The sequence below is a fragment of the Lagenorhynchus albirostris genome, chromosome 16 (genome assembly GCF_949774975.1).
Source record: "Lagenorhynchus albirostris chromosome 16, mLagAlb1.1, whole genome shotgun sequence".
In the NCBI taxonomy this organism is placed as follows: domain Eukaryota; kingdom Metazoa; phylum Chordata; class Mammalia; order Artiodactyla; family Delphinidae; genus Lagenorhynchus; species Lagenorhynchus albirostris.
The window spans coordinates 55,708,445-55,731,393 of NC_083110.1; the positions used below are offsets into that span (position 1 = coordinate 55,708,445).

The 22,949-nt window shown below is 53.3% G+C and overlaps 1 protein-coding gene across 3 annotated transcripts in view; it reads left to right on the forward strand.

Moving 5' to 3' along the window:
• Positions 1–17,868, forward strand: part of NKX2-3 (NK2 homeobox 3) — an 80,130-nt gene extending 62,262 nt beyond the window's left edge. For 2 of the 3 annotated variants that reach the window (XR_009536073.1, XR_009536074.1), the window contains 2 exons: positions 6,809–6,871; positions 16,992–17,118. Coding sequence is in view for 1 of the 3 variants with exons in the window: in XM_060126207.1 (XP_059982190.1) it covers positions 15,130–15,490; positions 16,992–17,734 (1,104 nt within the window). In the remaining 2 variants the exon portion in view is untranslated. Of the gene's footprint in view, positions 1–6,808; positions 6,872–14,953; positions 15,491–16,991 lie in introns of those variants that run through there. The other variant, XM_060126207.1, reaches the window with a different exon arrangement.
• Positions 17,869–22,949: the final 5,081 nt, after the last annotated feature.

Sequence of the window (22,949 nt, forward strand, 5' to 3'; positions counted from 1 at the left end):
TGAACCAGTTAATTTCTGAAGTTCTTCCAGAGCCTCTGCCAGCACATTGGTATCCTTTACCAAAATATCCCACTCCAGCTTTCTTCCCTGGTGTTCTCCATGCCCCAGCTTGCTGTGCCCACCAAGTCCATGTGTACCACCTCCAAGCAGTCTCCATGGAAGAGCTTCTGCCTAGTATCCCTGCTTTCCCACCCCACCCTTCAGCTCTCCAAGGATCTTCCTGTCATCATCCAAGCAACCAGCCACAGTGCTGATGCTAATCGGTAAAGTCCAGATGCAGCGATTCTCACACTTTGTGTGAAAACAGTCCTCTGAGAAGTCAGTTTAAAATGCAGTTTTCTGGGTCCACCCACAGAGTAGATCTTAGAAGGGGCCCTAGAATTTTCTAACAAACACCCCTAGAAGATTCTGGTGCAGGTGATCCAAAGACCACTCTTTGAGATGAAGTGGTCTAGATTTTGACCCTAGATCAATGGTTCATAACCTGGCAGTTTATGGGTTCCCAAGAGACCTGAGGATAGAATTCAGGGGGTCCATGACCTTAAAGGGGAAAATACATCTTTATTTTTATTAGTTATAACTAATTTAGCATTTCCTTCACTTCTGAATGTAGGCAACAAACCCAGTAGTATTAGTAGTGCCTGTGATTTGTCTCCAGTAGAAATCACTGATATTGTCATAGCACATTACTGCTGCTGCAGATACCTTGAAATTTCATTTACATTCGTCACAGCTTTGAAATTATAGTTGTTGTTAGACCTGCCACTAGATTTTGTTATTTAGTCAATTAATAAAGAAGCACCTATATTATTATATGGCTATTTTTAAAAAGATTTTGATAATTGTATTTCAATATTATTGTATGTATTTAATTTTATGCATTTAAAAATATTATTCTGAGAGAGGGGTCTATAGGCTTCACCGGATTGTCAAAATTATCAAAGGGGTCCTTGGCCAAGAAAAATAAAGTTAAAAGTCCCCACTCTAGATAGAGCCAGTTATGTCAAAGAGCCAAACCAATTTCTGGCATCATTTTGCCCCGTTTTTTCTCTACTGCCCCTCCCCCAAAAGCCAACCCTTCAACCAGGTGGAAGCTCTCACAAGAATTACTGAATTCTCAGGGCTGAAGAAGGAGCAGCCTCCCTGCAGGGACTGCCTTCTGAAAGTGACCTTGTCAAAGGTTAGGAGGGGTGGGGTTCTCCTGAAGCTTCCCTTGGCCTGGAGAACTTGTGCCTTTGTTTTCTTCACCAAACTGAGACACATTTCCTAGTTCAGAATCTGCTATTTTGTCAATATAAATATTGACTTGAGGGGATAAGAAAACCACACTCTAGATGAGCAGGATCTTCCTGGAACGGGTCACTGTATAGTCATCAGAAATAGAAACTCAGAGAGGTGGGGAGCTAGGGCTGTCTACCTGACTGTGTGCCAGTTCCAGCGTCGTTACTTGATTTCCTATATAGTCTGGCCCAAGAGGAAGTAAGGTGGGCATTTCCTTTTGGAAAGAGAAACAAAAGCAAGGGCCATACGAGCTGGTCCTGACTATCTCAGGACACAGGGTGTGTGGGCAGTGTCCACCAATTACAAGCCTCCCGTGCTTTATAGACTCCTAAGTAGCTGCTGAAAGCACTATGCAGTTTACAAATGAGGAAGGAGCCTGGAACACAAGTATCCTGGCCCCTGGCACCATCTCCACTGGTTGCTCTCTGCTAAGAGCTCCTGGAGAGCTGCGGAGTGTATGTATGTATCCACAGCGGGAAAGGAATCGGCATTCCTGGGCTTGTAACTTAAAGAAAAGTAATGACTAGGCTAGACGCCTCCTGGGGACTCCCTACTCTCAAAGTCCTAACACCCAGGGCGGGATTTCTAGACCGGGGAGGAATGCCCCACCTTCTGGCTTTCAAGACTGGGATTTCATAGAAGGTTGGGGGGCTGATCAGCGGCCATAAATCTTGGAGAACCTTCACCATTTTACAAGGGAGTTCGCGGGGGCTGCGCTTCTCCCTCTTGCGGTCTATTTACAACGCCAAAATCTCCTTGTTAATGGACCTGGGATAATGGTGTTTACTTTACCGCGATAAAGCGCTCAGCTTCCTGGGGGAGCGGCTGTAAAATGTCCTGGAGGTAGGGGTGGAGGGGGGCGCCATAAAAGCGGGCGCTGGAAGGGCCGGGGCACCAGGTTCTCTTCCAGGACGGCCTCTGCCCTCCACCCCCTAAGCCCGGCTGAGCAGCCCAGGCCTCGCGAGTGAGTTCGGTTCCCACATAAATCACCAGCGCCAGAGTCTCGGGAAAAGGCGCATTTTTCATTGCTGGTTGCAGGGCAACTCCCGACAGCGAACGAGAAACAGAAGTTGTCTTTAGATAAACCGTTTACCGGAGCGCGCGTCCTGGCAGCGGGGCCCCCAAAGCACAGGGCAACAGGGTCCTGGCGCTGCGCCCCCGCCAGCCGAGCACCTCGCAGGGGCCCCGAGGAAAACAACAGATCCTCCAAAGCTCTAGCCCCAAGTCTTCCCGCAGGAGGAAAGAGAGCTCCAAGAGGGATAGAAAAGGAGCACTTCAGGGTCTGGGGAGACGAGAAGTGGGGTGTACGAAGATTCTAGAGACCAAAGATCTGAGAGCCCAGTTCCACATTTACCAGCAGTGTGATCCCGAACGAGTGACTTTACCTCTCTCTCTGAGCTTCCGGAATCTTTTTATAAAACGATAGAAAAAGTTACCTTACTAACACATGTTCGAAATTAACAAATTAAATCAAATGCAACTTGTATAACCTGTAAAGCCAAATGTATTAATCAGAGGTCCACGGAAGGGCCTAGGGGGTTCCGTGAAACCCCTGGAATTATTGACAAATTGTCGCATTCTTCTAGGGGAGAGAGTCCATAGCTTACATCACGGTTCCAAACGAGTGCATGAGCCCCAGAACGGTGAGAACCAGCGCGCTAGTTCTGTAGCCCGACTGCATGGTTAGAGTCGTGGCTCTGTCACTAGCTATGAGACTTTGCCCAAATTACTGAAGCCCCCTGTTTCCTCTTCTGTAAAATGGGATAACAGTTCCTAGGATTGTTGTGGAGTGTAAAACTGCTTGGCTTGGTGTCTCGCACATTCTAAATGCTAACTAAATAGATATTTTTACGCATCAACCCTAGCCCTGAAGCAAAGACGCTTGAAAGCCAGGAATTCCAAGCCTAGCCTTTTCGAGCTGAAAGCTGCCAAGAACCCAGACACCTGCCCGCTGCCAGACGGAGGGCCTTCCCGCTGCGCGGGGGGCGGGCGCCCAGGCTGCGTTTAGCTCCAGAGTGCTCAGGTGGCATGCGGGTCCTGTGGGGAGCTGCGCCCTCGCTGGGCGGCCACCCTTTGAAGGCGGCTCTAACCCCGCCGGCCGCCAGGCGCCCGGGGCTCAGCCATAATCCGGATTTGCAGGCCGAAGCACTAAACTGGCTGCCACCGATAGAGTGAATCAAAGCGGCCGCCATCCTGGTAGCTCCAGGTCTCGTTTACTTGTTGACGTGTGTGCGCACCCAAGCGGGACAACCTCGAATTTGGAGTCGGCCTTGAGAGAAGAGAAGTAGGCGCCCCCTTCTCCCCGCCTCCACCCAGCGGGCACCTCCAGCCTCCACCCCACCGGAGGCCTAGGCTTCCTATCGCGAACAGACACGTTTCCTTCCCTCCTAGGGTCAGAGGTCGAGCCCAGGAGAGGCCTGCTCCCTCTTCCCAGGAGGCCCACCCCACGCGGCGCCCGGAGCCCAGTTCCCAAACGCGCCTCCTTCCCCCCCTCCCAGCTCTCCTTGCATTAGTGTAATCCTCTGTCCAAACACTGCGTGCGGCCCGGACGGCCAGACGTTGGTGTAAACAGACCCGGGGGACAATTCTAACGATATAAATAAAATAACCATTAATAGCGCAAATCGTTCGATGAGCAGGAGGCCGAGCAGCCGGGACTCCAGGCTCTCGCTGGGGTTTGTGTACACAGCCTGGACACCACGCATCTGTCAGGTAAACCGAAAGCAGGTGAGGCCCCCGCAGGCGCGTCAGTGGAACCGGCTCGTGACACGCACAGGCCTCGACACGCACGAGGTTCGGGACAGACAGACGCATTCGCCGAGAACGCCGCGCGAGTTCATGTAAGCGCCCGAGCCCAGCCCCAAACACAGCGCCACGGGGTTACCCCGGCTCTTCTCCAAAAATTCGCGCGCCCAAGTGTCCAGCCACGGCCCCCGGGCGCGTTCCGGCCGCGTCCGCAGCCTCGATGCGCACGGGGACGCAGAGCTCACACCCAGAAACGGAAAAGGCAGCCTCCACTGGTCCGAGAGTTAATCACAATAAACTAACATTTATTGAGCGTTTATTGTGCCGGGCGGCGCACTAAGTGGTTCACGGAGGTAATCTCCTTTAACCCTCAGAGCGACCTACTGAGGTGGGTACTTTGAGTATTCCCAGCTTTACAACTCAGAAAAGCAGGGCTCAGAAGTAAGGAATTGGCCCGGAGACAGAGTGGAGACAGGATTTGAACCCACCACTCTGCTCCAGGAAGCACAGCGCGCACACCCGAGGTACAGGCACTTGCTCACGTTCCAACAGGCTGCGTTTCCAGGGCCTGGGACTGGCTCCAGTGTGTCCCCGGCCCTGCCGGGCTGCGGTGGTTTGCTTTCCAGTGGGAAGTTCCTTTTTCTGTGAAGGGCGTGGGCAGGGTGGCCTGAGAGGTCCGGACAGAGAGGAGAGGGGGGAGCCACCTCGAAAAGTCCTATAGCTTGTTCCCAGGGAGTGGGAGTGTGGGCTCACGGGCGCTCCCGGACTCAGCGGGCCTGCTCTGACTTTAGGGTTGCAGGTACCGCTCCCACAGAGAGGCCTACGGGCTAAGGGGTCAGCTCAGGGATTAGACAAGCTCACTCGGGGAAGGTCTCCCTGGGGGCAGGAGGTCCTGAAGTCCTGGTTCCTGGAGTTGGGCTGGGGCAGGATATTCTCTGCTGCAGACCCAGGCGGTGGAGTGGCAGCATCTACGGGCCTGGAAGTCTTGCATCCACCCCTTACCTGCTTTGTGACCTTGGACAAGTCATTTCATTTCTGCAGACCTCGATTTCCATGGCTCTAAATTGAAGGGGGAGGAACAAAAAATATGTTTCACAGGGATGTTGTAACAATCATGCATGTGGAACACTTCGTTTACCCGGTGGGAAGCTTATTATCACGATTAGTATTAACTCCATGGCAAGCGCCTCAGAAGGCAAAGAGGTGGGCTGGCAGCCCCTCTTCTTTTTGAAGAGATAGCAAGAAAGGAAGCAGCTCAGAGGGGGTGCGGGTAAGGAGAGGAAGGGAGGAGGCTCCAGGAGGTTCCACCCCATCCCCAGCCATGTTTATCTTCAAGACAGTTTCCAGTCAATCCCACCACCCAGGGAACATTCTTCTTGGGGGCTGTGAACTACCACTTAGGCCCTGCAGGAACATTTGGGGAGGGGAGAAGGAGGAGGACAGTCGAGCACCCAGCACTGAGCAGGAATTCGCAAAAGCAGAGAGAATAGTGCCTCGTCAGGCAGTCCACGCATGGTGCTCAACCTAGTAACCCTGGGGCTGCCCAGGAAAGGGAGAGGGGCAGAGAGAGGGAGCTGAACGTGGAAGGCAAGGAACTTAAGAAACTTGGGCAAGTAACCTCACCTCTCAGCCTCAGTTTCCTCCTCTGTAACATGGTTGCATTAATAAGGCCATAGACAAGGGCTCTGTTGCAAGAAGCAGAAACAATAACAATGGGTAGACACTTAAAGAGCTTCACAAAATGCCTGGTGCTGTTCTCTGATCTCCATACCCATAGAGTCTTCCAGCCCTACCCAGGTGGTTTGCCCATGGTCTGACAGTTTATGTGGGAGTTGGAGAGTGGGGAGTCTCTTAATTATTGAGCCATACCATGTGCTTGTAGGAAAAACATCCATGAACAGTAGCTAATGTTATTGATATGACCATTGCTGGTGGGAGTATTATTGTTGTAATTATTATCAACAGTATTATTTCTATTATTACTGCTGTTCACTCCCAACTCTGAGAAGCAGTCTTCATTAACTCCTCTTTATGGAAAAGGAAATAGGTTCAGAGAGGGTAAGTGACTTGCCTGAAGTCACACAGCAGATCTGGAACCGAGTGAAGAGATTAGAAACCATGTGAATTTGAAGGCCAGACTTTCTTGCCCACACCAAAAGGAAAAGGAGAGGAAGAATGCTGGTGTTGCTTGATTGAGAGAAGGACGCCCACCGCTGGGGTAGGTCCGGGGCAGCAGATTTATTTACATTCCAGCAAGGACACTAATTGGCCAGATCTTTATCTAAACACGATAACAATGACATGAGACTTTGGAGATTTGTTTACTGCAGCTAAAAATGATGCATTTGTGGGAGTGGGAATCTTACACTGACTGGGTGCGGGATTTGTTTGCTTCAGCTCCAGAGGATGGGAGTGGGAGAGGGGGAGGCTGCTGGTGGTTATGAGAGTATATCCTAAAACTTCAATGATTAACAGAACTAGTCCTCTTGTTTTGTTTGGGGACCAAAAAAAAACCCTCAAAATTTGATTGATAATTAATGTTTTTTTTCCCCAAGTGAGAAAAGGAGTACCTGAGAATCTGGCTCCCTGATCTCAGCTCAGGGGAGGAGAGATTCAGAGCCTCCCTCCGCGTGCTTAACGACCACCCCGCACGCCCACCCTCTGCCACCAGCACAAGAACATTTACTACACAAGAGGGCTCTGTAAACGCTTTCTTTCCATCATTTCTTTAATCCTTACTGCAGGCCTGTAAAGTCCACACCATTATTATCTCCTTTTATAGGTAAGAAAACTGCTGCTTAGCAAGGTTGAAGGACTGCCTCAAGGTCACAAGACTACAAGAGAGGTAGGACTGGGCTCCAAACCCCTCTGCTGGACTCCAGGGTCAATGCTTTGGCGCAAGACAGGGGCATGAGGTGTGATTATGATTTAAAGAAAGCCACGTCTTCCCCAGACCCCACCCCAAACGCAGTCTCCTCACTCTGTGGGCTCTCCCTGTGGAGGAGGGTGTCATAGGTGCCAACACTTACACATGCATGCTTGTGCGGTTTGAGTACGTCCATTCACATACACACTTAACAGGCTTACTGGCTGTGGGAGGTGTTAAATGTTCATATGTGCCCACATCCATGCTTACTCACTTTGTGTGTGGGCACAATTATACACACACACAAACACAGACCACCCTCTCTACTATACTAATGTGTGTGTGTGTGTGTGTGTGTGTGGATTTTTTAAAGTATTAATTGCAGAATAAGTTCAATGTGGTTTTATTACTTTCAAGAACACACACAGTCATTACAACTCTGGTGATAAAATCTATTCCCTCTTCTCTGACTGCAACTTAGGTCTTTATGGGACTACCTTGTACAAGATTAATTGTAATGATACCATAAATTGCCTGTATAGAAATAGTGCATCTGATTGTCATGGAAGCTAGTTTTCATCTTGGATCATATAAACATTTCTCTCCAAATCTCATGACACTACGAGTAATTCACATTGTGAGGAAAAAAGGATGCAGGGGGATTCAGAATGAGTGTTAGCCCAGTCCTCCTGTTTTGACCACACTCTCTGAAAGAGCAGAGCTCTAACGTGGAAGTTACAGTTATAAGGAGTCCTGAGTGCCTTCTTCTGCCTGCCTATCCGCCTGTGCACACACTGCTGTATTCACACAGGAAGTCACCTGCCTTGTCATTCAAGGTAAAAGGTAAGTCCATAGAAACATATATGGCAGGTCTGCGTCCATCTGTTGGAAATGCATATTTATTAGAGTAATGCAGCCTCAGAAATGTGGTTGCAGACGGGAGGTAAAAGGGTAGAGATTGGCTGGCTGCCCACCTTACAGCTGGGGAGCCTGACTCATAGGAGAGAAGACCCCCACACCCTGTCTCCTCTCCAGAAGGCAGTGACTCAGTGGCCCCACTGGCTCCATAGCAGTGAGGTAGGCCAGGAACTTGTACCAAGTGCTCAGTCCTTGCCCCTGCTGGCTGGTGTGAGAGTCAGGGACCCCACTGTCCTCTCCCAGATTTGCCCCCTGCATTTTAAGGCAGTCCCTGAAACACTTCCCAGCTGGGGTGATCTCAGGGCTAAATGGCCCCTTAATCTATAGTAGGACTGGCAGGAAAGAAAGAGAAGGGAAGGTCAGTTCAGTCTGCTCTTGCCTGTGTGGAGTGGCGGAGGGGGTCAGCCCTGGTCTAGGAGCCCCCATTTGTGTGCTCAAGGGATGCCTGGGGCCCAGGCTTTATGGTCACCTTCAGCTCTGCTGTGATCCTCTCCGGACTGCCACAATAGAAGGAAATGGAGGCTCTGCAGGATCTGCCTGCAGTGGGGATTTCCACGGGGAGGGTGGCCAAGCTCGCCACCCGGAGCCCTACAGACCCTGTCAGAGCTCATAGCTGAGGCTGCTGGGTATTGGGGGGCTGGGAGATGGGAAAGGTCCTACAGGCTGGAGGGTACAGAGGAGTGTCCCTATCACACACCCAAGGGTGCTTGGGCATTTTTATGAGCAGCTGCTGAGACAGAGTAAGCACAGGGGTGGAATGGAGGAGAGGGGTCTGGGGCTCAGGAGTGGGGACCTCTGGTGCACGGTGTGTGTGTGTGTGTGTGTGTGTGAGTGTGTGATTCCCTCCATACCAAACACCTGCAGGGTCCAGGGACAAAAAGCAGAAAAATACAAGAGTTGAAAGGAGGGGAAAAGGGAATGAAATAAGATGGGGGAAGGGAGGAGGCAGTGAAGAAATAAGGGAGAGTGAAACAGGTGGGGGAGGAGTGGAGACCGAGTAGCAAAGGAGGCTGGGGAGAGGAGGAGGGGGTAAGGGAGAAAGGCGGTGGGGGAAGGGTGGTCAGGAAAAGAGGGAAGTGAGGAAGGGAAGGAGCGGGGGAGTAAGAGATGAGCCCAGTGGAAGAGAAAGGGGCCGAAAAGGGAAACAGACTGGCTGCGAAGGGGAGGAGGAAGGCCACTGAAGTTCTGGGGTCCGGGTCTCGGTGGCTCTGCCAGGCCCCTGCGTGCCGCGAGCCGCGAGAAGTAAGGCGGTCCTTCTCTCGGGTTGGCGGGAGTGCAGAGAGGTCGAGCAGAGTTCGAGAACCTACTGGCAGGTTCAAGGACAGAGGCCCAGCAGGCGTCGCCCCGGGGCTCTTCGCTAGGGCCCCCCGGGCTCTTGGTCTGCAGTAGGAGAGAGACGTGCCGAGGAGAAGCTCTGGACTCCCGGCCCCAACCAGCGCGGACAAAGTGCACGGGCTTGGAGACGCGGCGCCCTTGGCTGATGGGCAGAGCGAGGCCTGGCAACCTCCAGTCCCCGCAGCCACGAGGCCGCCGAATTCTTGACCTCCGACCTGACTCACCTGCGTCTCTGCAGGGCAAGGCTGCCAAGTCCGGAGGCCTCGAGCTGCGGGACGGGACCTGGCGTGTCACGCTTTCTGTCCCTGTGGCTGTGCGCCCTTGTGCGCCGCAGCCGCCTGGGTCCTCGGTCCTTTCCAGGTCGGGTCCCCGGCTGTTCCGAGCCCACGCTTTCCCACTCCCAATATCCCCGCAGGGTCAGGCAAGATGGGACTATCCCAGGGCAGTGGTAATTGTTAGGTGCCCCCGGAGCTTCAGGGAACCAAGGGCAAGTGGGCAGCTAGGCCCGCAGATACGGTTGCCCACTGACGGAGCGAAGGTCCCGCTGCACCTTGGGAATCGCTCTCCCGGTGCCGACTGAAGACCGGGAACTCCAGGCTGGACACAGCAAGGGCGGGGATAAGGCGTTACTTAAGGCAACAAGACTTCGGCAAACGTTTCTTTCCAAGTGAGAAAGGTTTTTTGTTGTTGTTGTTTTCAAACGGTTTGAAGTTATTCGCTCCAACTTGACCCCCAGGGAGGTTTGGGGAAAGAGTTCTGCGTCCGAGAAGGCCGAGGTCCCCTCGGTTTGCGGTTGAGAGGAGACAGAGTTGAGAAGATCGCGCTAGAAAGAGTCACGAAAAATCTCTGCTTCTTGGACATAATAACCACATCCCTCCCTGAAACCCTTCGTGCTCAGAGCAGGCAGGCGCGCTGGTTTAAGTAAATTAATTCGCCAAAAACTGCAGCTGCCCTTCTGAAGTCAGATTATATTTTAAAAGGTCTAAAGACACTGACATTTCGATACAGGAAGTTAAACTCACACTTTAAAAAAAAAAAGAGTTAAGGAATGCATCCAGAATTCCAATTTAACCACCAAGTTAAAACTGCTCACTGCACTCCCAAATAACATACGCAAATAGTAAAAATAAATGTCTGTGTATAGACATCTTTTATTTACGTGTTTTTGTTTGAAAAAATATTGACTTTCACTCGACAAAGTTAGCTTTTCCGACTTATGTGTTTTATTGGCAAAACAACTGTTTTCGGTGACGAAAGCTGTATTTACACCGTTAACTTAAAATTTTTGGAGTGGGGCAGATACACATAGATAGATGTGAAAGGTCCTCTCCCTGAGAAATCGAAACTCACTTCCTCGGCAAGGGCCTGTAATTTACAAAGAACTACAGGGATTGCTGAATTTGGACCAATTTTCTCCCAGGGAAGGGAAGTGGTGGGTTATTTAGAATACTCAATTCCAAACACAATCTGAGAAAATATGGCATTTATACAAACACATGCAAAACAAGCTAAAATGCTCAAAAATGCCATTTTAAAATCTCTCTTACCAAATTACTGAAATAAGGGAAAAAATCCTCTTGAGGAATTAGATCAGTTTAATGCTTTCTGGGACTGACGTACCTAGCTGACATTTCTTGAAAAGTAGAAAATGTATTCACCCTTCTCACAAAACACTAGCCTCTAGATTGCTCAAAAATTTGGATAGCTTTCTAATATCTCTCAACGAAAAACCAAACCAAAACACATACACACCACTGCCAGCAACTACAACAAAATAACAAAAATCTATTTAGTGCTCCTGCAAAAGAGGAAATTTTTTTCTTTCAACTCTTTTTTTTTTTGTAAGATGGCATTGACAATGAAATTTCTAGGAGAGCAGTAAAAAAAAAAAAAAAAAAAGAAAGAAAGAAAAAGAAGGAAAGAAAATTTCAACGAAAAAAAAAATCGCCTGAAAAGTTATCACATAGTTTTAGCTAACTGCGTTCATCACATGATGGTTTTTCATGCCTTAATAGAAAATCACTCCTGACTGTGGTACTACATGTAGATTAGAAGGCCACGATAACCTTCAGGTTTTTGGGGTTTTGTTTTTTTTTATAGCCATGGCTACATAATTAAATGGCTATTCAAACAGGTGAAGGATATCAGAATAAGCTGTGGCATATATAACTAAAATGATCAATTATCTGACTATATAAGTATATTAAGCAATTTTTGGGTAGAGAATAATAACTGCTTGGAACACTTTACAACTTTCAAAGAACCATCACATTTTTCTTGGATAATATGTTTGTTGTAGTGATTAGCATGTGGGTTTTCTCCCAAAAGGTATAATTTTATTTATCGCCTTTTTACGCATCTATATAGCACCTCCCCTCAGAGAATTTGCCGTCATTTTACTATGATCTGTAATCACATACGGGAGGAGGAAGACTTGTATAAATGTATAACGTGACAAAACGGAACGTAGGCAGATACACTCGATTAAAATAAGATCAAACGCTTCCATGGATGCAACAATATTTACTCTATTTGTCAGTAATTAGCTAAACTGTCTGGAACAAAAACCAATTATTAGCTACGGGATTTCAAAGATCCTCTTTTCCCACAAGAGAATGCAAATGTCCCAGAACGAGATTGTAACTGGATAGGCGCTGGAACCAGATTCTACATTCTGATAAGCGACTCCCGAGAACCGACCGCTGCTGTAACGTAACTATCGCTCTGGCGGCGTTTTCGTTCCGGACAGTGGCGCGCAGCTGGCGGCGCACACGCTCGCGATCGTCGGGGCTGCGGGCGCAGGAAAGGCAGGCTGCCGAGATGTGATTGGCCCGGCGGGTATCCCTGCAGGGAAGCTCCGCTGCTGGGGAACCAGAACGACCAAAGGGAGCCTGAACAATCAGGAGACGACCCGAGCCCCTGCTCAGGGCTTAAGGCCAATATCTAAGTCTCCCGCCAGCTAGATCAGCCCTGCGCAGAGCTGGGGTTGGGAAGAGAAAAGGAGGACAGGGCATACCAACCGCCTGCTAGGCCCCTTCGCCTGTGTTCCCCACACTCTGCTCTTCACGAGCCTCCAGCCCCTCGGGCCTGAACTGCGTCCCGGGGCGGCCTGCCGAGGAGCAATCTGGTTAGGGACCTCTGGAGAGAACTATTCAGGCCTGGGCCAAGGATATCTGGCGGGGTAGTCGTGGCAGCAGGTTTGGAGGAGAGCGAACTGCGTGGGCCTGCGGCTGGGGAGGAGACAGCCTTCTGCGTGCTAAGGGAGAAGGAGACTCGGTGGACTCTGGGCGGCAGCAGCGGGTGTGTGGGCGTGTCTCCGCGTTCCCGGCACCCCGGGCCACGGGTTCTAAGATAGGGATTCTTGAGGATGAGCTTAGGGAAGGCCTAGGAACGAAGCGCCGTGGAGAAGCAAGATAATGTAGCAAGGAGAAATGCAGGTTTCGGCTGGAAACTGGGGAGAGAGATTTTCCGTAGCTTTTGTCTTTCTCTCTCTCTCTCTCTCTCTTTTTTTCCTGAATCTTGAAATCACTCAAGAAAATCGCCCACAGAGGCAAAAAAATAATTTTTAAAAATTAGGAGACCAGCAGGGAGTAGAAATATTCCCAACGACATTCTAGCTCTCGGGATGGGGATGGAAGAGTGGGATTGGAAGCAGCTTCCTTCTTTTATGCTCGCCTGCTACCGCGACGCACACACTGAAGGACTCCTACCCGGCAGTGCCCCGCACTCACCCCCATCTCTCTCTGGATCTTTGCGCTCAAGCGCTCGCTATCCGCAGCAAAAGCAGGCGCATTCTTCTCTCTGCAGCTGCCTGGCCTGGTCTGAAGATGCCGGCTCTGCCTGGGGCCTCAATAGTCTCAGAATTCAAAGCGGAAAGGCACCGGGCGCCCTTGTGGCTGAGGGATGGTCCTCCCGGCGCAAAGGCCGTCTCACAGAGGGTCTCCCCAACAGCCTGTCGGCCGCCGCCACCTAAGTACTCCCGGGCGCACGTGGCCCACGCTGAATCCCAGCTCCCCAGGCGGCCCCGAGGGCTGACTCCCCGCACCATTTCCGCTCCCTCCGGAACAGCCCCGCCTCTCCCCCCTCCCGACTGGCTGTTCATTCTCTTCTCAGCTTTGGGCACCCACCGCTCCCGCTGTTGCGGGGTTCCTCCCACGACAGCTCTCCGCTCTCTCCCCTACTCCCATCCCGTGTCTGCTGCCGCCGGGAGGTGTCGTCCACAGTCCCTGAACCTTCCACCTACCCCTTCTAGCTGAGGCTAGTGCTCCCCCAGCGCCACTATCTTGATCACCAAAAAATGCTTGGGGTGTCTAGGGCCAGATAAGGGGCACCACGGTTGGGCCGAATCGGACCCTATTATTTCAAGGCCAGCACTGCGCACAAGTTTTTCTGCAGGTCTCACAGCAGCGCCTGCTGGTCCTCACTGGGCTAGATGTGGTGGCGAGAGAATGCCTATTGTGCGGGAAGATGATCTCCACCAGAGCGGTTTCCAGAATCACAGGGGACCCCATAGATTCGCCCACAAAACAACCAGGGCCTTAGGAGGGCGCCAGAAGGCGTGTGGGTTGGAGAAATTAGAAAGATGCCTCCGAGGGTCAAGGCCTAGACCAAGGCGCCTGATTTCAATAGGCGGAAAAGATGGCCTCCATGGCTGGGTCACCTGCCTTGTGAAGACAGACTCTGCTCTCAAGACCCTATGAAACCACCCAATGTGTGAGGCACTCCAGCCATGTCATCACCAATGCAGTCAACAAATACTGCTTGACCGCTGATGCAGAATAGCAGTCGATGACGTGTATTGAGCACTAACATGTGCTCCGCATGAAAATCCTGGCATGTTTTGCCTTATTTATCCCTGGCAACAACCCTGAAGAAGGTATTACTGTCTTTTTGTAGACAAAGAAACTGAGGCTTAGAAACGCCCAAGGCCATACACTGACTAGGCCAGGATTCAAACCAAGAGCTGTCAGTCCACAAAATTCAGTAATGGCTCCATCATCCTGTCTCTCACATACCTGCTTAGTGCGGCCGCTGGAAAAGCTACAAGAGCCAATGCTAACGGTGCCCTGCCCTCGGGGGCTCATAGTTTACCCAGGGAGACCAGGCAGACAGTATAGCTATAGTACTAGGCGGGAAGTGATAAGTGACACAAATGTCCTTTACTAGCACGAGCTGCAAGTTCAGATGCGAGAGAGATGACTTCCGGCTAGGCGACGAGGGAGCGCTTCCTTGGAGGAGGTGGCATTTGAGCAGAGCCTCGGAGAACAGGCTTGTCGTGGAGACAAGGGCGGAGAAGACATTCCGAGTGGAGGGAAAGCTTGAGCAAAGTCAACAAGGCGAGAACGCACACGTCGCCCATCCATAGACATATAAAACATTCCATCTCCTTGGGGATCCAGTGCCGGGTATTTACATGCCAGGAAGTTTTCCTGCCCCTGCAGCATCTGGAAAAACCATACTCCTGGGCTATCCTTCCTGGTAGCTGGTTCTCAGACAGGAAACCTCCCAGAACTGGCTTTGCCCGGGAAGATGCGGCCAGTCTGGGTGGGAATCGGTAGTTCGCGTACCCCAGGCAGTGCAGCCTCGCCCACAGTGACTAGGACTTTGCGACTTTATACTAGTCCTTGTCTATTTCTGGTAGGTCCACGGCACCCACACTCACTGGCTGCGGAGGGGCGCGGTCCACAGGAGCTGGAACCAATAGAGAGGGAGGTCGAAGCGAGAGCCCCGCCCCAGACGTGACGTAAGACCCCCGGACTCAGGCTTCGCAGCCCCGGCCCCAGTCCCTTCAGTGGCTTTAACAAAACCCAGACCCCCACGTCCCGGCCAATGGAGGCGATTTAGACTGGAGCGGGACCGCGTCTGTCAAAACCCCGACTCGGCAGCAGCGGCGGAGTCCAGAAGGAGAGCTGGAGCCGCCGCGCTGCCTCCCCGCCCCCGCCGGGATTTATTGAGTATTTGGACTGGACAATTAAGTGGCCCTGATGATGTTACCAAGCCCGGTCACCTCCACCCCTTTCTCAGTCAAAGACATTTTGAATCTGGAGCAGCAGCAGCAACAGCAGTTCCACGGCGCGCACTTGCAGGCGGACTTGGAGCACCACTTCCACTCGGCGCCCTGCATGCTGGCCGCCGCTGAGGGGACGCAATTTTCTGACGGAGGGGAGGAGGACGAGGAAGAAGAGGGAGAGAAACTGTCCTATTTGAACTCACTAGCTACAGCCGATGGCCACGGGGATTCGGGGCTCTGCCCCCAGAGCTATGTCCACACGGTCCTGCGAGACTCGTGCAGCGGGCCTAAGGAACATGAAGAGGAGCCCGAGGTCCTGAGGGACCGGAGCCAAAGTGAGTAGAGGGGGAAAGGAAACGCACCCGCACATCTGGAGCAATGGCGGGGTGCCCGCAAACAGCCCACAAATCTCGCCAGCACGGCTGCCCGCCCCGTTAGCCCCGGCTGGGGTCATGCCCTGGCCCTGGTCAACGACAGCTCCGCAAAGCGCAGGTGCCTGCAAGGGAGCCAGGGCGGAGGGAGAAAGACAAGGTGACTCCGTCAACTACTCCCCCCAGAGGGGGGAGGCGATGCAGACCCGGAGGCAAGGGAAAATAGTTACTGCTGCCCTGATGGTGATAAGCAACATGGGCTCAGCTGCTGGGTGCTGACAGCTCATAGTATTTTTGCTCTTCCCAAGAGCTAGAGGGGCACGAGCCTGAACTCTTCCCACTTTCTCTCTAGCGTGAGACGAGTTTTCTGAGGCCAGGGCAGCCGCTCCCTCTTCTTGGAAAAGACAGTCGAAGCAGCTTTTGTGCCTAGTGTCCACAGGGCGCAGGAACTTCGGTAGAGTTCAGCTGGGTGGTTTCCTCACTTCTCCGCCTGGAACTCAGCGTCCTCGCACCCACGGCACCCGGCAGAGAGGGAGGGGATGCTGGGAGAGTGCGTGGGAACACAGTCCATTCCGCACTCACACCCCTGAGGCACCAGACTTTTTTGAAAATTCTTAACGTTTTGCTTTGTGTCCCAGGCTGTGGGGCTTCGGGCTGAGTGAAAAACGCGCCGAACTTAGATCCTGGCTGCTCAAGTAGGATGCGAGGTGAATTGGGTAGGGAAATAGGACAACTGAATAAAGCCTCCAAGGAAGTGTTTGTTTCGGAGGAGAGAGAGCCAAAGAATCTCCTTCCCTAAGAGGAGGTTTGATGTGGTGGAAGCCAAGGCCTGTGCTCTGACAGCTCCCCGGGCCTAAAATCGACATGAAACTGTCTAAATCAATCAAATTTCTTTTTCTCTCTAAGGTAATACAGATGTCGTCAGGCAGACGTTTAGCTGTGGGCCTGTAGGCTTTTAAAAGTAAAAAACTGTCCCTGGGCAATACATGAGCGTTACACTCAGACATTTACGAGCAGGAAGATTTTCGCAGAACGCACGCATACCGGCTCCCAAATACCAACATGTCTCACACCTTCAGCTATTCATGACGGAGTGGAAGGCAAACGAGTTTGCAAATACTATAGTTATTATGGAGTTGCAAACTTCCATCCTGAAAATAATCATCAGCACGCCGAGCCGCACATTTAATACAGGGTAATCTCTCGCGGATGCTCAAGTTCTAAATAAACGCGCACTAACTACCCCTCCCCACGGAACGTGCCTCCACCCGCCAAGGGCGTTGTGAGGGGCCTTGGGCTATCGCAGGGTCCCACGGCGTCAGGAGCCACAAACTTTCCCCAAAGTCCAAGCAGTTATTACCGCACACTCCGCGCTGCCCCCCAAAGGGGCCACAGTGCTCCGGGACCGGAGCCGCGGTGAGATCGGGAACAATTAAAGGACGCTGTTGTTTTGCTTCTTCCGCAGAAAGCTGCCAGCTGAAGAAGCCTCTGGAGGCGGCCGGAGACTGCAAGGCAGCGGAGGAGAGCGAGAGGCCGAAGCCACGCAGCCGCCGGAAGCCGCGGGTCCTCTTCTCGCAAGCCCAGGTCTTCGAGCTGGAACGCAGGTTCAAGCAGCAGCGGTACCTGTCGGCCCCCGAGCGCGAGCACCTCGCCAGCAGCCTGAAGCTCACGTCCACGCAGGTGAAGATCTGGTTCCAGAATCGCAGGTACAAGTGTAAGAGACAGCGGCAGGACAAGTCTCTGGAGCTGGGCGCGCACGCGCCCCCGCCGCCGCCGCGCCGCGTGGCAGTGCCGGTGCTAGTGCGGGACGGCAAGCCGTGCGTCACGCCCAGCGCGCCAGCTTACGGTGCGCCCTACAGCGTGGGCGCGGGCGCCTACTCCTACAACAGCTTCCCCGCCTATGGTTATGGGAACTCGGCAGCCGCCGCCGCAGCCGCGGCTGCTGCAGCCGCCGCCGCTGCGGCCTACAGCGGCAGCTACGGCTGTGCGTACCCGGCAAGCGGTGGAGGCGGCGGCGGGGCCTCCGCGGCGGCCTCGGCCATGCAGCCCGCCTGCAGTGCGGCCGGAGGCGGCCCCTTTGTGAACGTGAGCAACCTGGGCGGCTTCGGCGGCGGCGGCGGCGGCGGCGGCGCGCAGCCGTTACACCAGGGTGCGGCGGCCGGGGCCGCGTGCACGCAGGGCACCTTGCAGGGCATCCGGGCCTGGTAGGGACCGGGCGGGTCATGCGGCAGCCGCCCCACCGCAGCCTGGCGCCGCGGGACTGAAGCGCGAGAAAGGCTGGATCCAAGGAAGGGCCAGGTCCCCTCGTTAAATAAAAATAAATAAATAAATAAATAAATAAATAAATAAATAAATATATATATATATATATATATATATATATATATATATATATATACACACGTCTCGCTCCCCAGAGCCCCGGAGCGCAGCTCACGCGAGGCCTGGGGAAGGGGGCTCAGGGGCGAAGAGGATGCCCGGGAGTGGTCACGAAGACTGTCTCTGAGGCAGAAACGCCGGCTGGGTGCTGGGAGGACGATGGCCCCGAGCTTGGCCCCAAAAGGAGTGCGAGAGGCTGAGACTCGGGCTGCCGCTCGGTTCTCCCAGAGCAAGAAGGGCTTCTCTCCCTCGGGCTTCTCTCCCTCAGCCTTCCCGCGGCCGCCGCGAAGAGCTGGCGGAGAACTCAAGGACAAAAAAAGCATGAAGGAGAGAAAAATGGGCGTCGTGGCTTGAGAAATCCCCAGGCCCTACCGACGCTCTGCCCCCTTTGCGGGGCCGGCGTACCACAGCACAGTCCATTTTCCTTTTCCCAACCGCCTGCCTTCCGCACCAGATACCTCGGCCTGGATCTCCAGATTGTCAGGGGCGTGTAGAACTCTGCGAAAAAAACCAGTGGAGCGAGATCAAAAGCTGGGGGGGGGGCTGAACAAATCCGGGAACTGGTGGCCCACCGGAGGTGTTACCGGCTTTCCTTTCTGTTTCGTATTCTGTGTTCAGCACATATTATATATATATATATATATATATATATATATATAAACTATATCCACACGGCATGTACACACCCGCTGCCATACACTACAGGAGTCAATAAACAAGGTGCAATATTTTCAAACCGTTGGCCGGCTACAGACTTTGTTTAGCCCACAAGAGTGGGGAGGGACCCTTTAACAGGGCGGGAGGGGAAGGAAAAGATACTCAGGAAAAACAGTTCCCCCTGGATGGTTGTAGGCCTGGTCTCCCCTGCCTCAGCCCCTAGGCTGCAAGTCCGGTCTCCAAGGCTTTGCTCATTAATTTCTCTTTACTGTTGTAGGGAGGACAGGTCAGAGACTCAGGACCTTTTGAGGCCTGGGCTTTGTAATCCCCCCAAGTTTCACCCAGATGCTTGCGCTAGTACCTTGGCCTGCGTTAGATCAAGGCTTAGACTCTGCCCCGCCTCGAGGGTCTCCAGGGTAAATGGAAACCTCGCCCCCAGGCCCAGGCGTAGGCCTCGCGAAGGCGGCTGCATCTGCGGCCGCCGCCCAGGCTTCCAGCGCGCCCGGGGGCGCTGTGCCCCGCCGCGGCCGAGTTCTCCCCCTCGGTCGCCCTCCCTTCTCCCCCGGCGGCCGCGGCTTTATGCGGCTCCTTGTCACTTGCGCAGAATGCCTGTGCGAGGCCTGTGCTGCCACACGGCCGATTGTGAGCGTGCCAAGGAGGGTGAATGGGGAGGCCTCAGCGCGCCGCGCCATTGTGGGGCCGGGCCTTGCTGAAAGGCGGCTCCGGGCCGAGAAGGTGCGGAAAGAATGGCTTTTTATTGGAGTCCCGAACAAAAGGTGTGGTAGGAAGGCGAAGTCCCCTGCGCGAACAAAAACCCCAGCGCGTCGGGATTGACGTCCCTCCCGAGCTCCCCATTGCTTCCCAGAGCGGGGGCTTTGTGCAGCAGTCTGCTCAACAGAGGGACGGAGAAATGCGCGGGGATTTTGTTCCCCACTTTTTGTGCGCTGGGGGAGGGGGCGGCAAGGGGGGACGGGGGCTGGGCGGGCAGCAGGGAGGGGCGCGCTGATTAGGCCGGGCCGGCCGGGGCGCGGAGAAGTTCAGCGGGAGCCGGCGGCCTGAATGCAGGGTCATTATTGCTACAAGTTTAGCAATTTCGCCCTTACAGGAGGGGGCGGGGGCTGCTAGGTTGCTGCGGTACCCGGGCTGGGGAGCTGCAGAGCCCCGGAGGAGGAGGAAGAAAAAAGAGGAGGGGAGAGAGGGAGGCAGGCAGGCAAGCGAATCCACCAAAACCCACGGACCGCCCAGGATGAGGCTTGGACGCGTCTAAAAGGGTCTAGCGGGAGGCTGGAAAGGGGGCGCCTGGGGGGCGGAGACCCGCCCTCCCCTTGCCTCTCTAGAGGCAGAAAGACCCCGGAGCCAGGCTTGAGTTAGCGCACCAGACTGCGGGTCCCTCAGCTCCTCGCCGCCAGTTCCCTCCTCCCGCAAGCCGAACTGGAGTTGGAACACCGCCTCCCACCACCGCTTTCACCACCGTGACGTCCCAAGCCTCCTTCCTAGCGAGCCCTCCTTCTGGAGCTATTATCTTTCCTTGAGTTTCTTAAGCTAAGGGCATGGAGGGAATTCTTGCTTCCTAATACGTGTCTGCAGCCTCGGACTCATTCATTCATTCATTCATCCATTTATTCAAATTTATTCACTGACATTGATACTACTACTATATGTTCACTTCACTGTTCTGGCCGCTGGGGACGGTGAAAAAAACAGTGTCCGTAGGCTTAGGAAGTTTATTTGAAGGAGTGTATGTGGCGGGGAGATAGCTAACAAATGTAAAAATTAGTAGTCGATAAATTCTAAAAAAGAAAGAGAACCAAGTACTGGAGGGAGGGTTCTTTTCCAGTAGGTGGTCAGGGAAAGCCACATTGAGGAGATTAGATTTAAGCCGAGGCCTGAATGACAAAAAGGAAGCCAGTCCAAGTAGCGCTTTGCTGTTGCAGGCTCCATGTCTCTGCACATGTCCTCTCCTCTGTCTGGGATGCTCTACTACCCCCAATTTTCTAGTGAACTCCTACTCCTCCTTCAAGGCCAGGGTTTTTTCCTGAACCACCCAAGGGGGGTAATCACTCCCTAATATGTGCCACCAGAGTCTTAGGTACTTTCCAAAATCACAACGTAGTGTCATGCAAAGATTTATTTGTCTCTGTTTCTCCACGTGAGGGCCTAGTGGGATCGTAGGGGGCCAGGTTGGCATCTTTTCCCTCTAGGACAGATATCACGGTAGGAGATGATGGGGTAAGCACCGCGTTCCCCAATGCGGATGGCCCCTGTGGTGGGGAACTTCGCGTTGGGTGTTGGCTGCAAGGGAGATGAACAGCTAGACTCTTGGCCCACCTGGGCGGAGCCAGAACACCTAAAACCGTCTGCGGAAGCCGTGCAGCCTATCTCCATCCCACAGGAAGGTCCGGCCTTGGGTACCCCGTGATGCCGCCGGGGAAACGGCTTCCCCAAGGGATTGTTGCCCCTTGCCCTACAGCTCAAAACCTAGGAAAGGAGGCTGAGAACTTGGTGATAACCTTGACAGGAGGACACGAAGTTTAGGGTTAGGGAAGACGCAGGGATAGGGCAGGGTGGGGCGGGGGTGGGGTGGAAAACTGGGAGGTATACGGTTAATCTGGGACCTGCATCTGGGACCCAATTCGACTTCCCCTACATTCTCCAAGTGAGGAGTATTGTCGGTGATCAAGATGCTGCCCTACGGGGAGCGCTCACTTCCAAGACCAGCGCGTGCGCGCTAGGAACCCAAGGCTCCTGGGAGCAGACGCCTTAGCTCCGCAGGGGGTTTCCTAAGTAAGCCACCCCTTTTTCTCCCTCCTGATCTGTATCCTGCTGGGCTGTGGCCTCGAAGTGCTCCCCAGCGCCGGATCCCCACCTTCCTTGCCTGGCTTCCTCCTGGCCCGAATTAATCTTCCTTTACTTTGCATCCATCCCCTCCTGTTCTGAAAAAGAGGCGTGTGATTCTCATAGAGGAAACACAGCTGGTTCTGTGGATTGGTTCCTGCGCAGTTTGCGTGTCTTGAGATACTTAAAGCCAGCCAGGACCAGCCCCCTCCCTGCTCCCTACCCTTTTCCAGATCCTGCAATCTCTGGGTATAAATAGCTCTCATCTCTTCACTGAAGGATTTCCCTACAGCTCAGTTGCTGGGGTTCCAGTGCCTTGGCTATCAGAGGGTGAAAACCCTCAACTAACAGCTACCTCTTCCGTGAGCTCTCCCTCTAGGGGAAAAGACACCCTCCCAGGCCCAAACCACTGCTTCACTGATTGTCCTGTGAGCCAGGAGGTATTGTAAAATCCAGACAAGCCTTCTAATGACCCGTGAGACATTGAGTGGGTGAAGTAAATCGTCCCTCTGGGTTCTGGTTTCTGAGCTCTAATGCAGAGAAAAGGGATAATCCCTCCCCACCCAGTGACTGGTGTCACATTGGGCTCAAGAAGTGGGTAGGCACTACTTGTGGGGCAGGTGGAATAAGTGCTAGAAGGCCAGCATTTTTTTTTCTTTCTGCAGAGCCTAATCTTGAGGGGTTAAGAGGATGGACTCTGGAATCAGGCTGCCTCTATTCCAATCTCAGCACCACCACAAACAGCAGTAAAGACCTTGAGTAAGGAGCACTCTGAACCTCAGTTTTCTTCTCTATAAAGTGGGTATGCTTAAAAGCACCTCTCTTGTAGGTTTTTTTTCTTACGGTAGAACACACAAATGTTAACAAGTCAATTAATGCTTATGTGTGTAAATGCTCATGAACCAATCACCTTGGCTTTGAAAATTAAGCGAGATGATCCATGTAAAAGCAGCTTAGTGCAGTGTCTGGTGCGCATCAGGCATTGCATCCATGTTATAGGGCAGGCCGGTGCTAGGCGCTGTGTATAACTCAGAAGCCCAGGACTGACCTTGGGGCACTTCCAGGCGCGCGGGGAGAGCGGGGCGGGCCCGAGGATTCGGAACCCCAACACTGTAGGCTCACGACACCACAGAGGCGGGTCGGAGCCATGGCTGGTAAGCCAAGGGCAGGGGGCACCCGGCGGGGCCTGCAAGGCTGGCAAACTTATCAGAGGTTTGGACCTTGGCAGGGTCTGGGGAATTTGACCGAAGGGGGAGGTGAAAAGAGGTTCCACGAGGAGCCGCGATTCCCCTCTAACCCATGCTGCAGGGAGGAAAGGGTCGGGAAGGAAACCTAGCTCCTCTGGGCAAGGCTCCTTGGCGTCCAGCGTCCGGCGGTTCCCGGGCGTCGCCGGGGTGGGGCCGAGTGGGCGGGCTCTTGGCTGGAGAGCTTCGCGTGCAGGAGGTGGGTTGGTTCAAGGCCTCCTCCTCCGCTTTATGGGTCAGGGCTCAGGCGGGAAGTCCCGGGCGCCTTCTCCCAGCTCGAGGGCCCCGAGCCAGGGAAGAACGGCGGA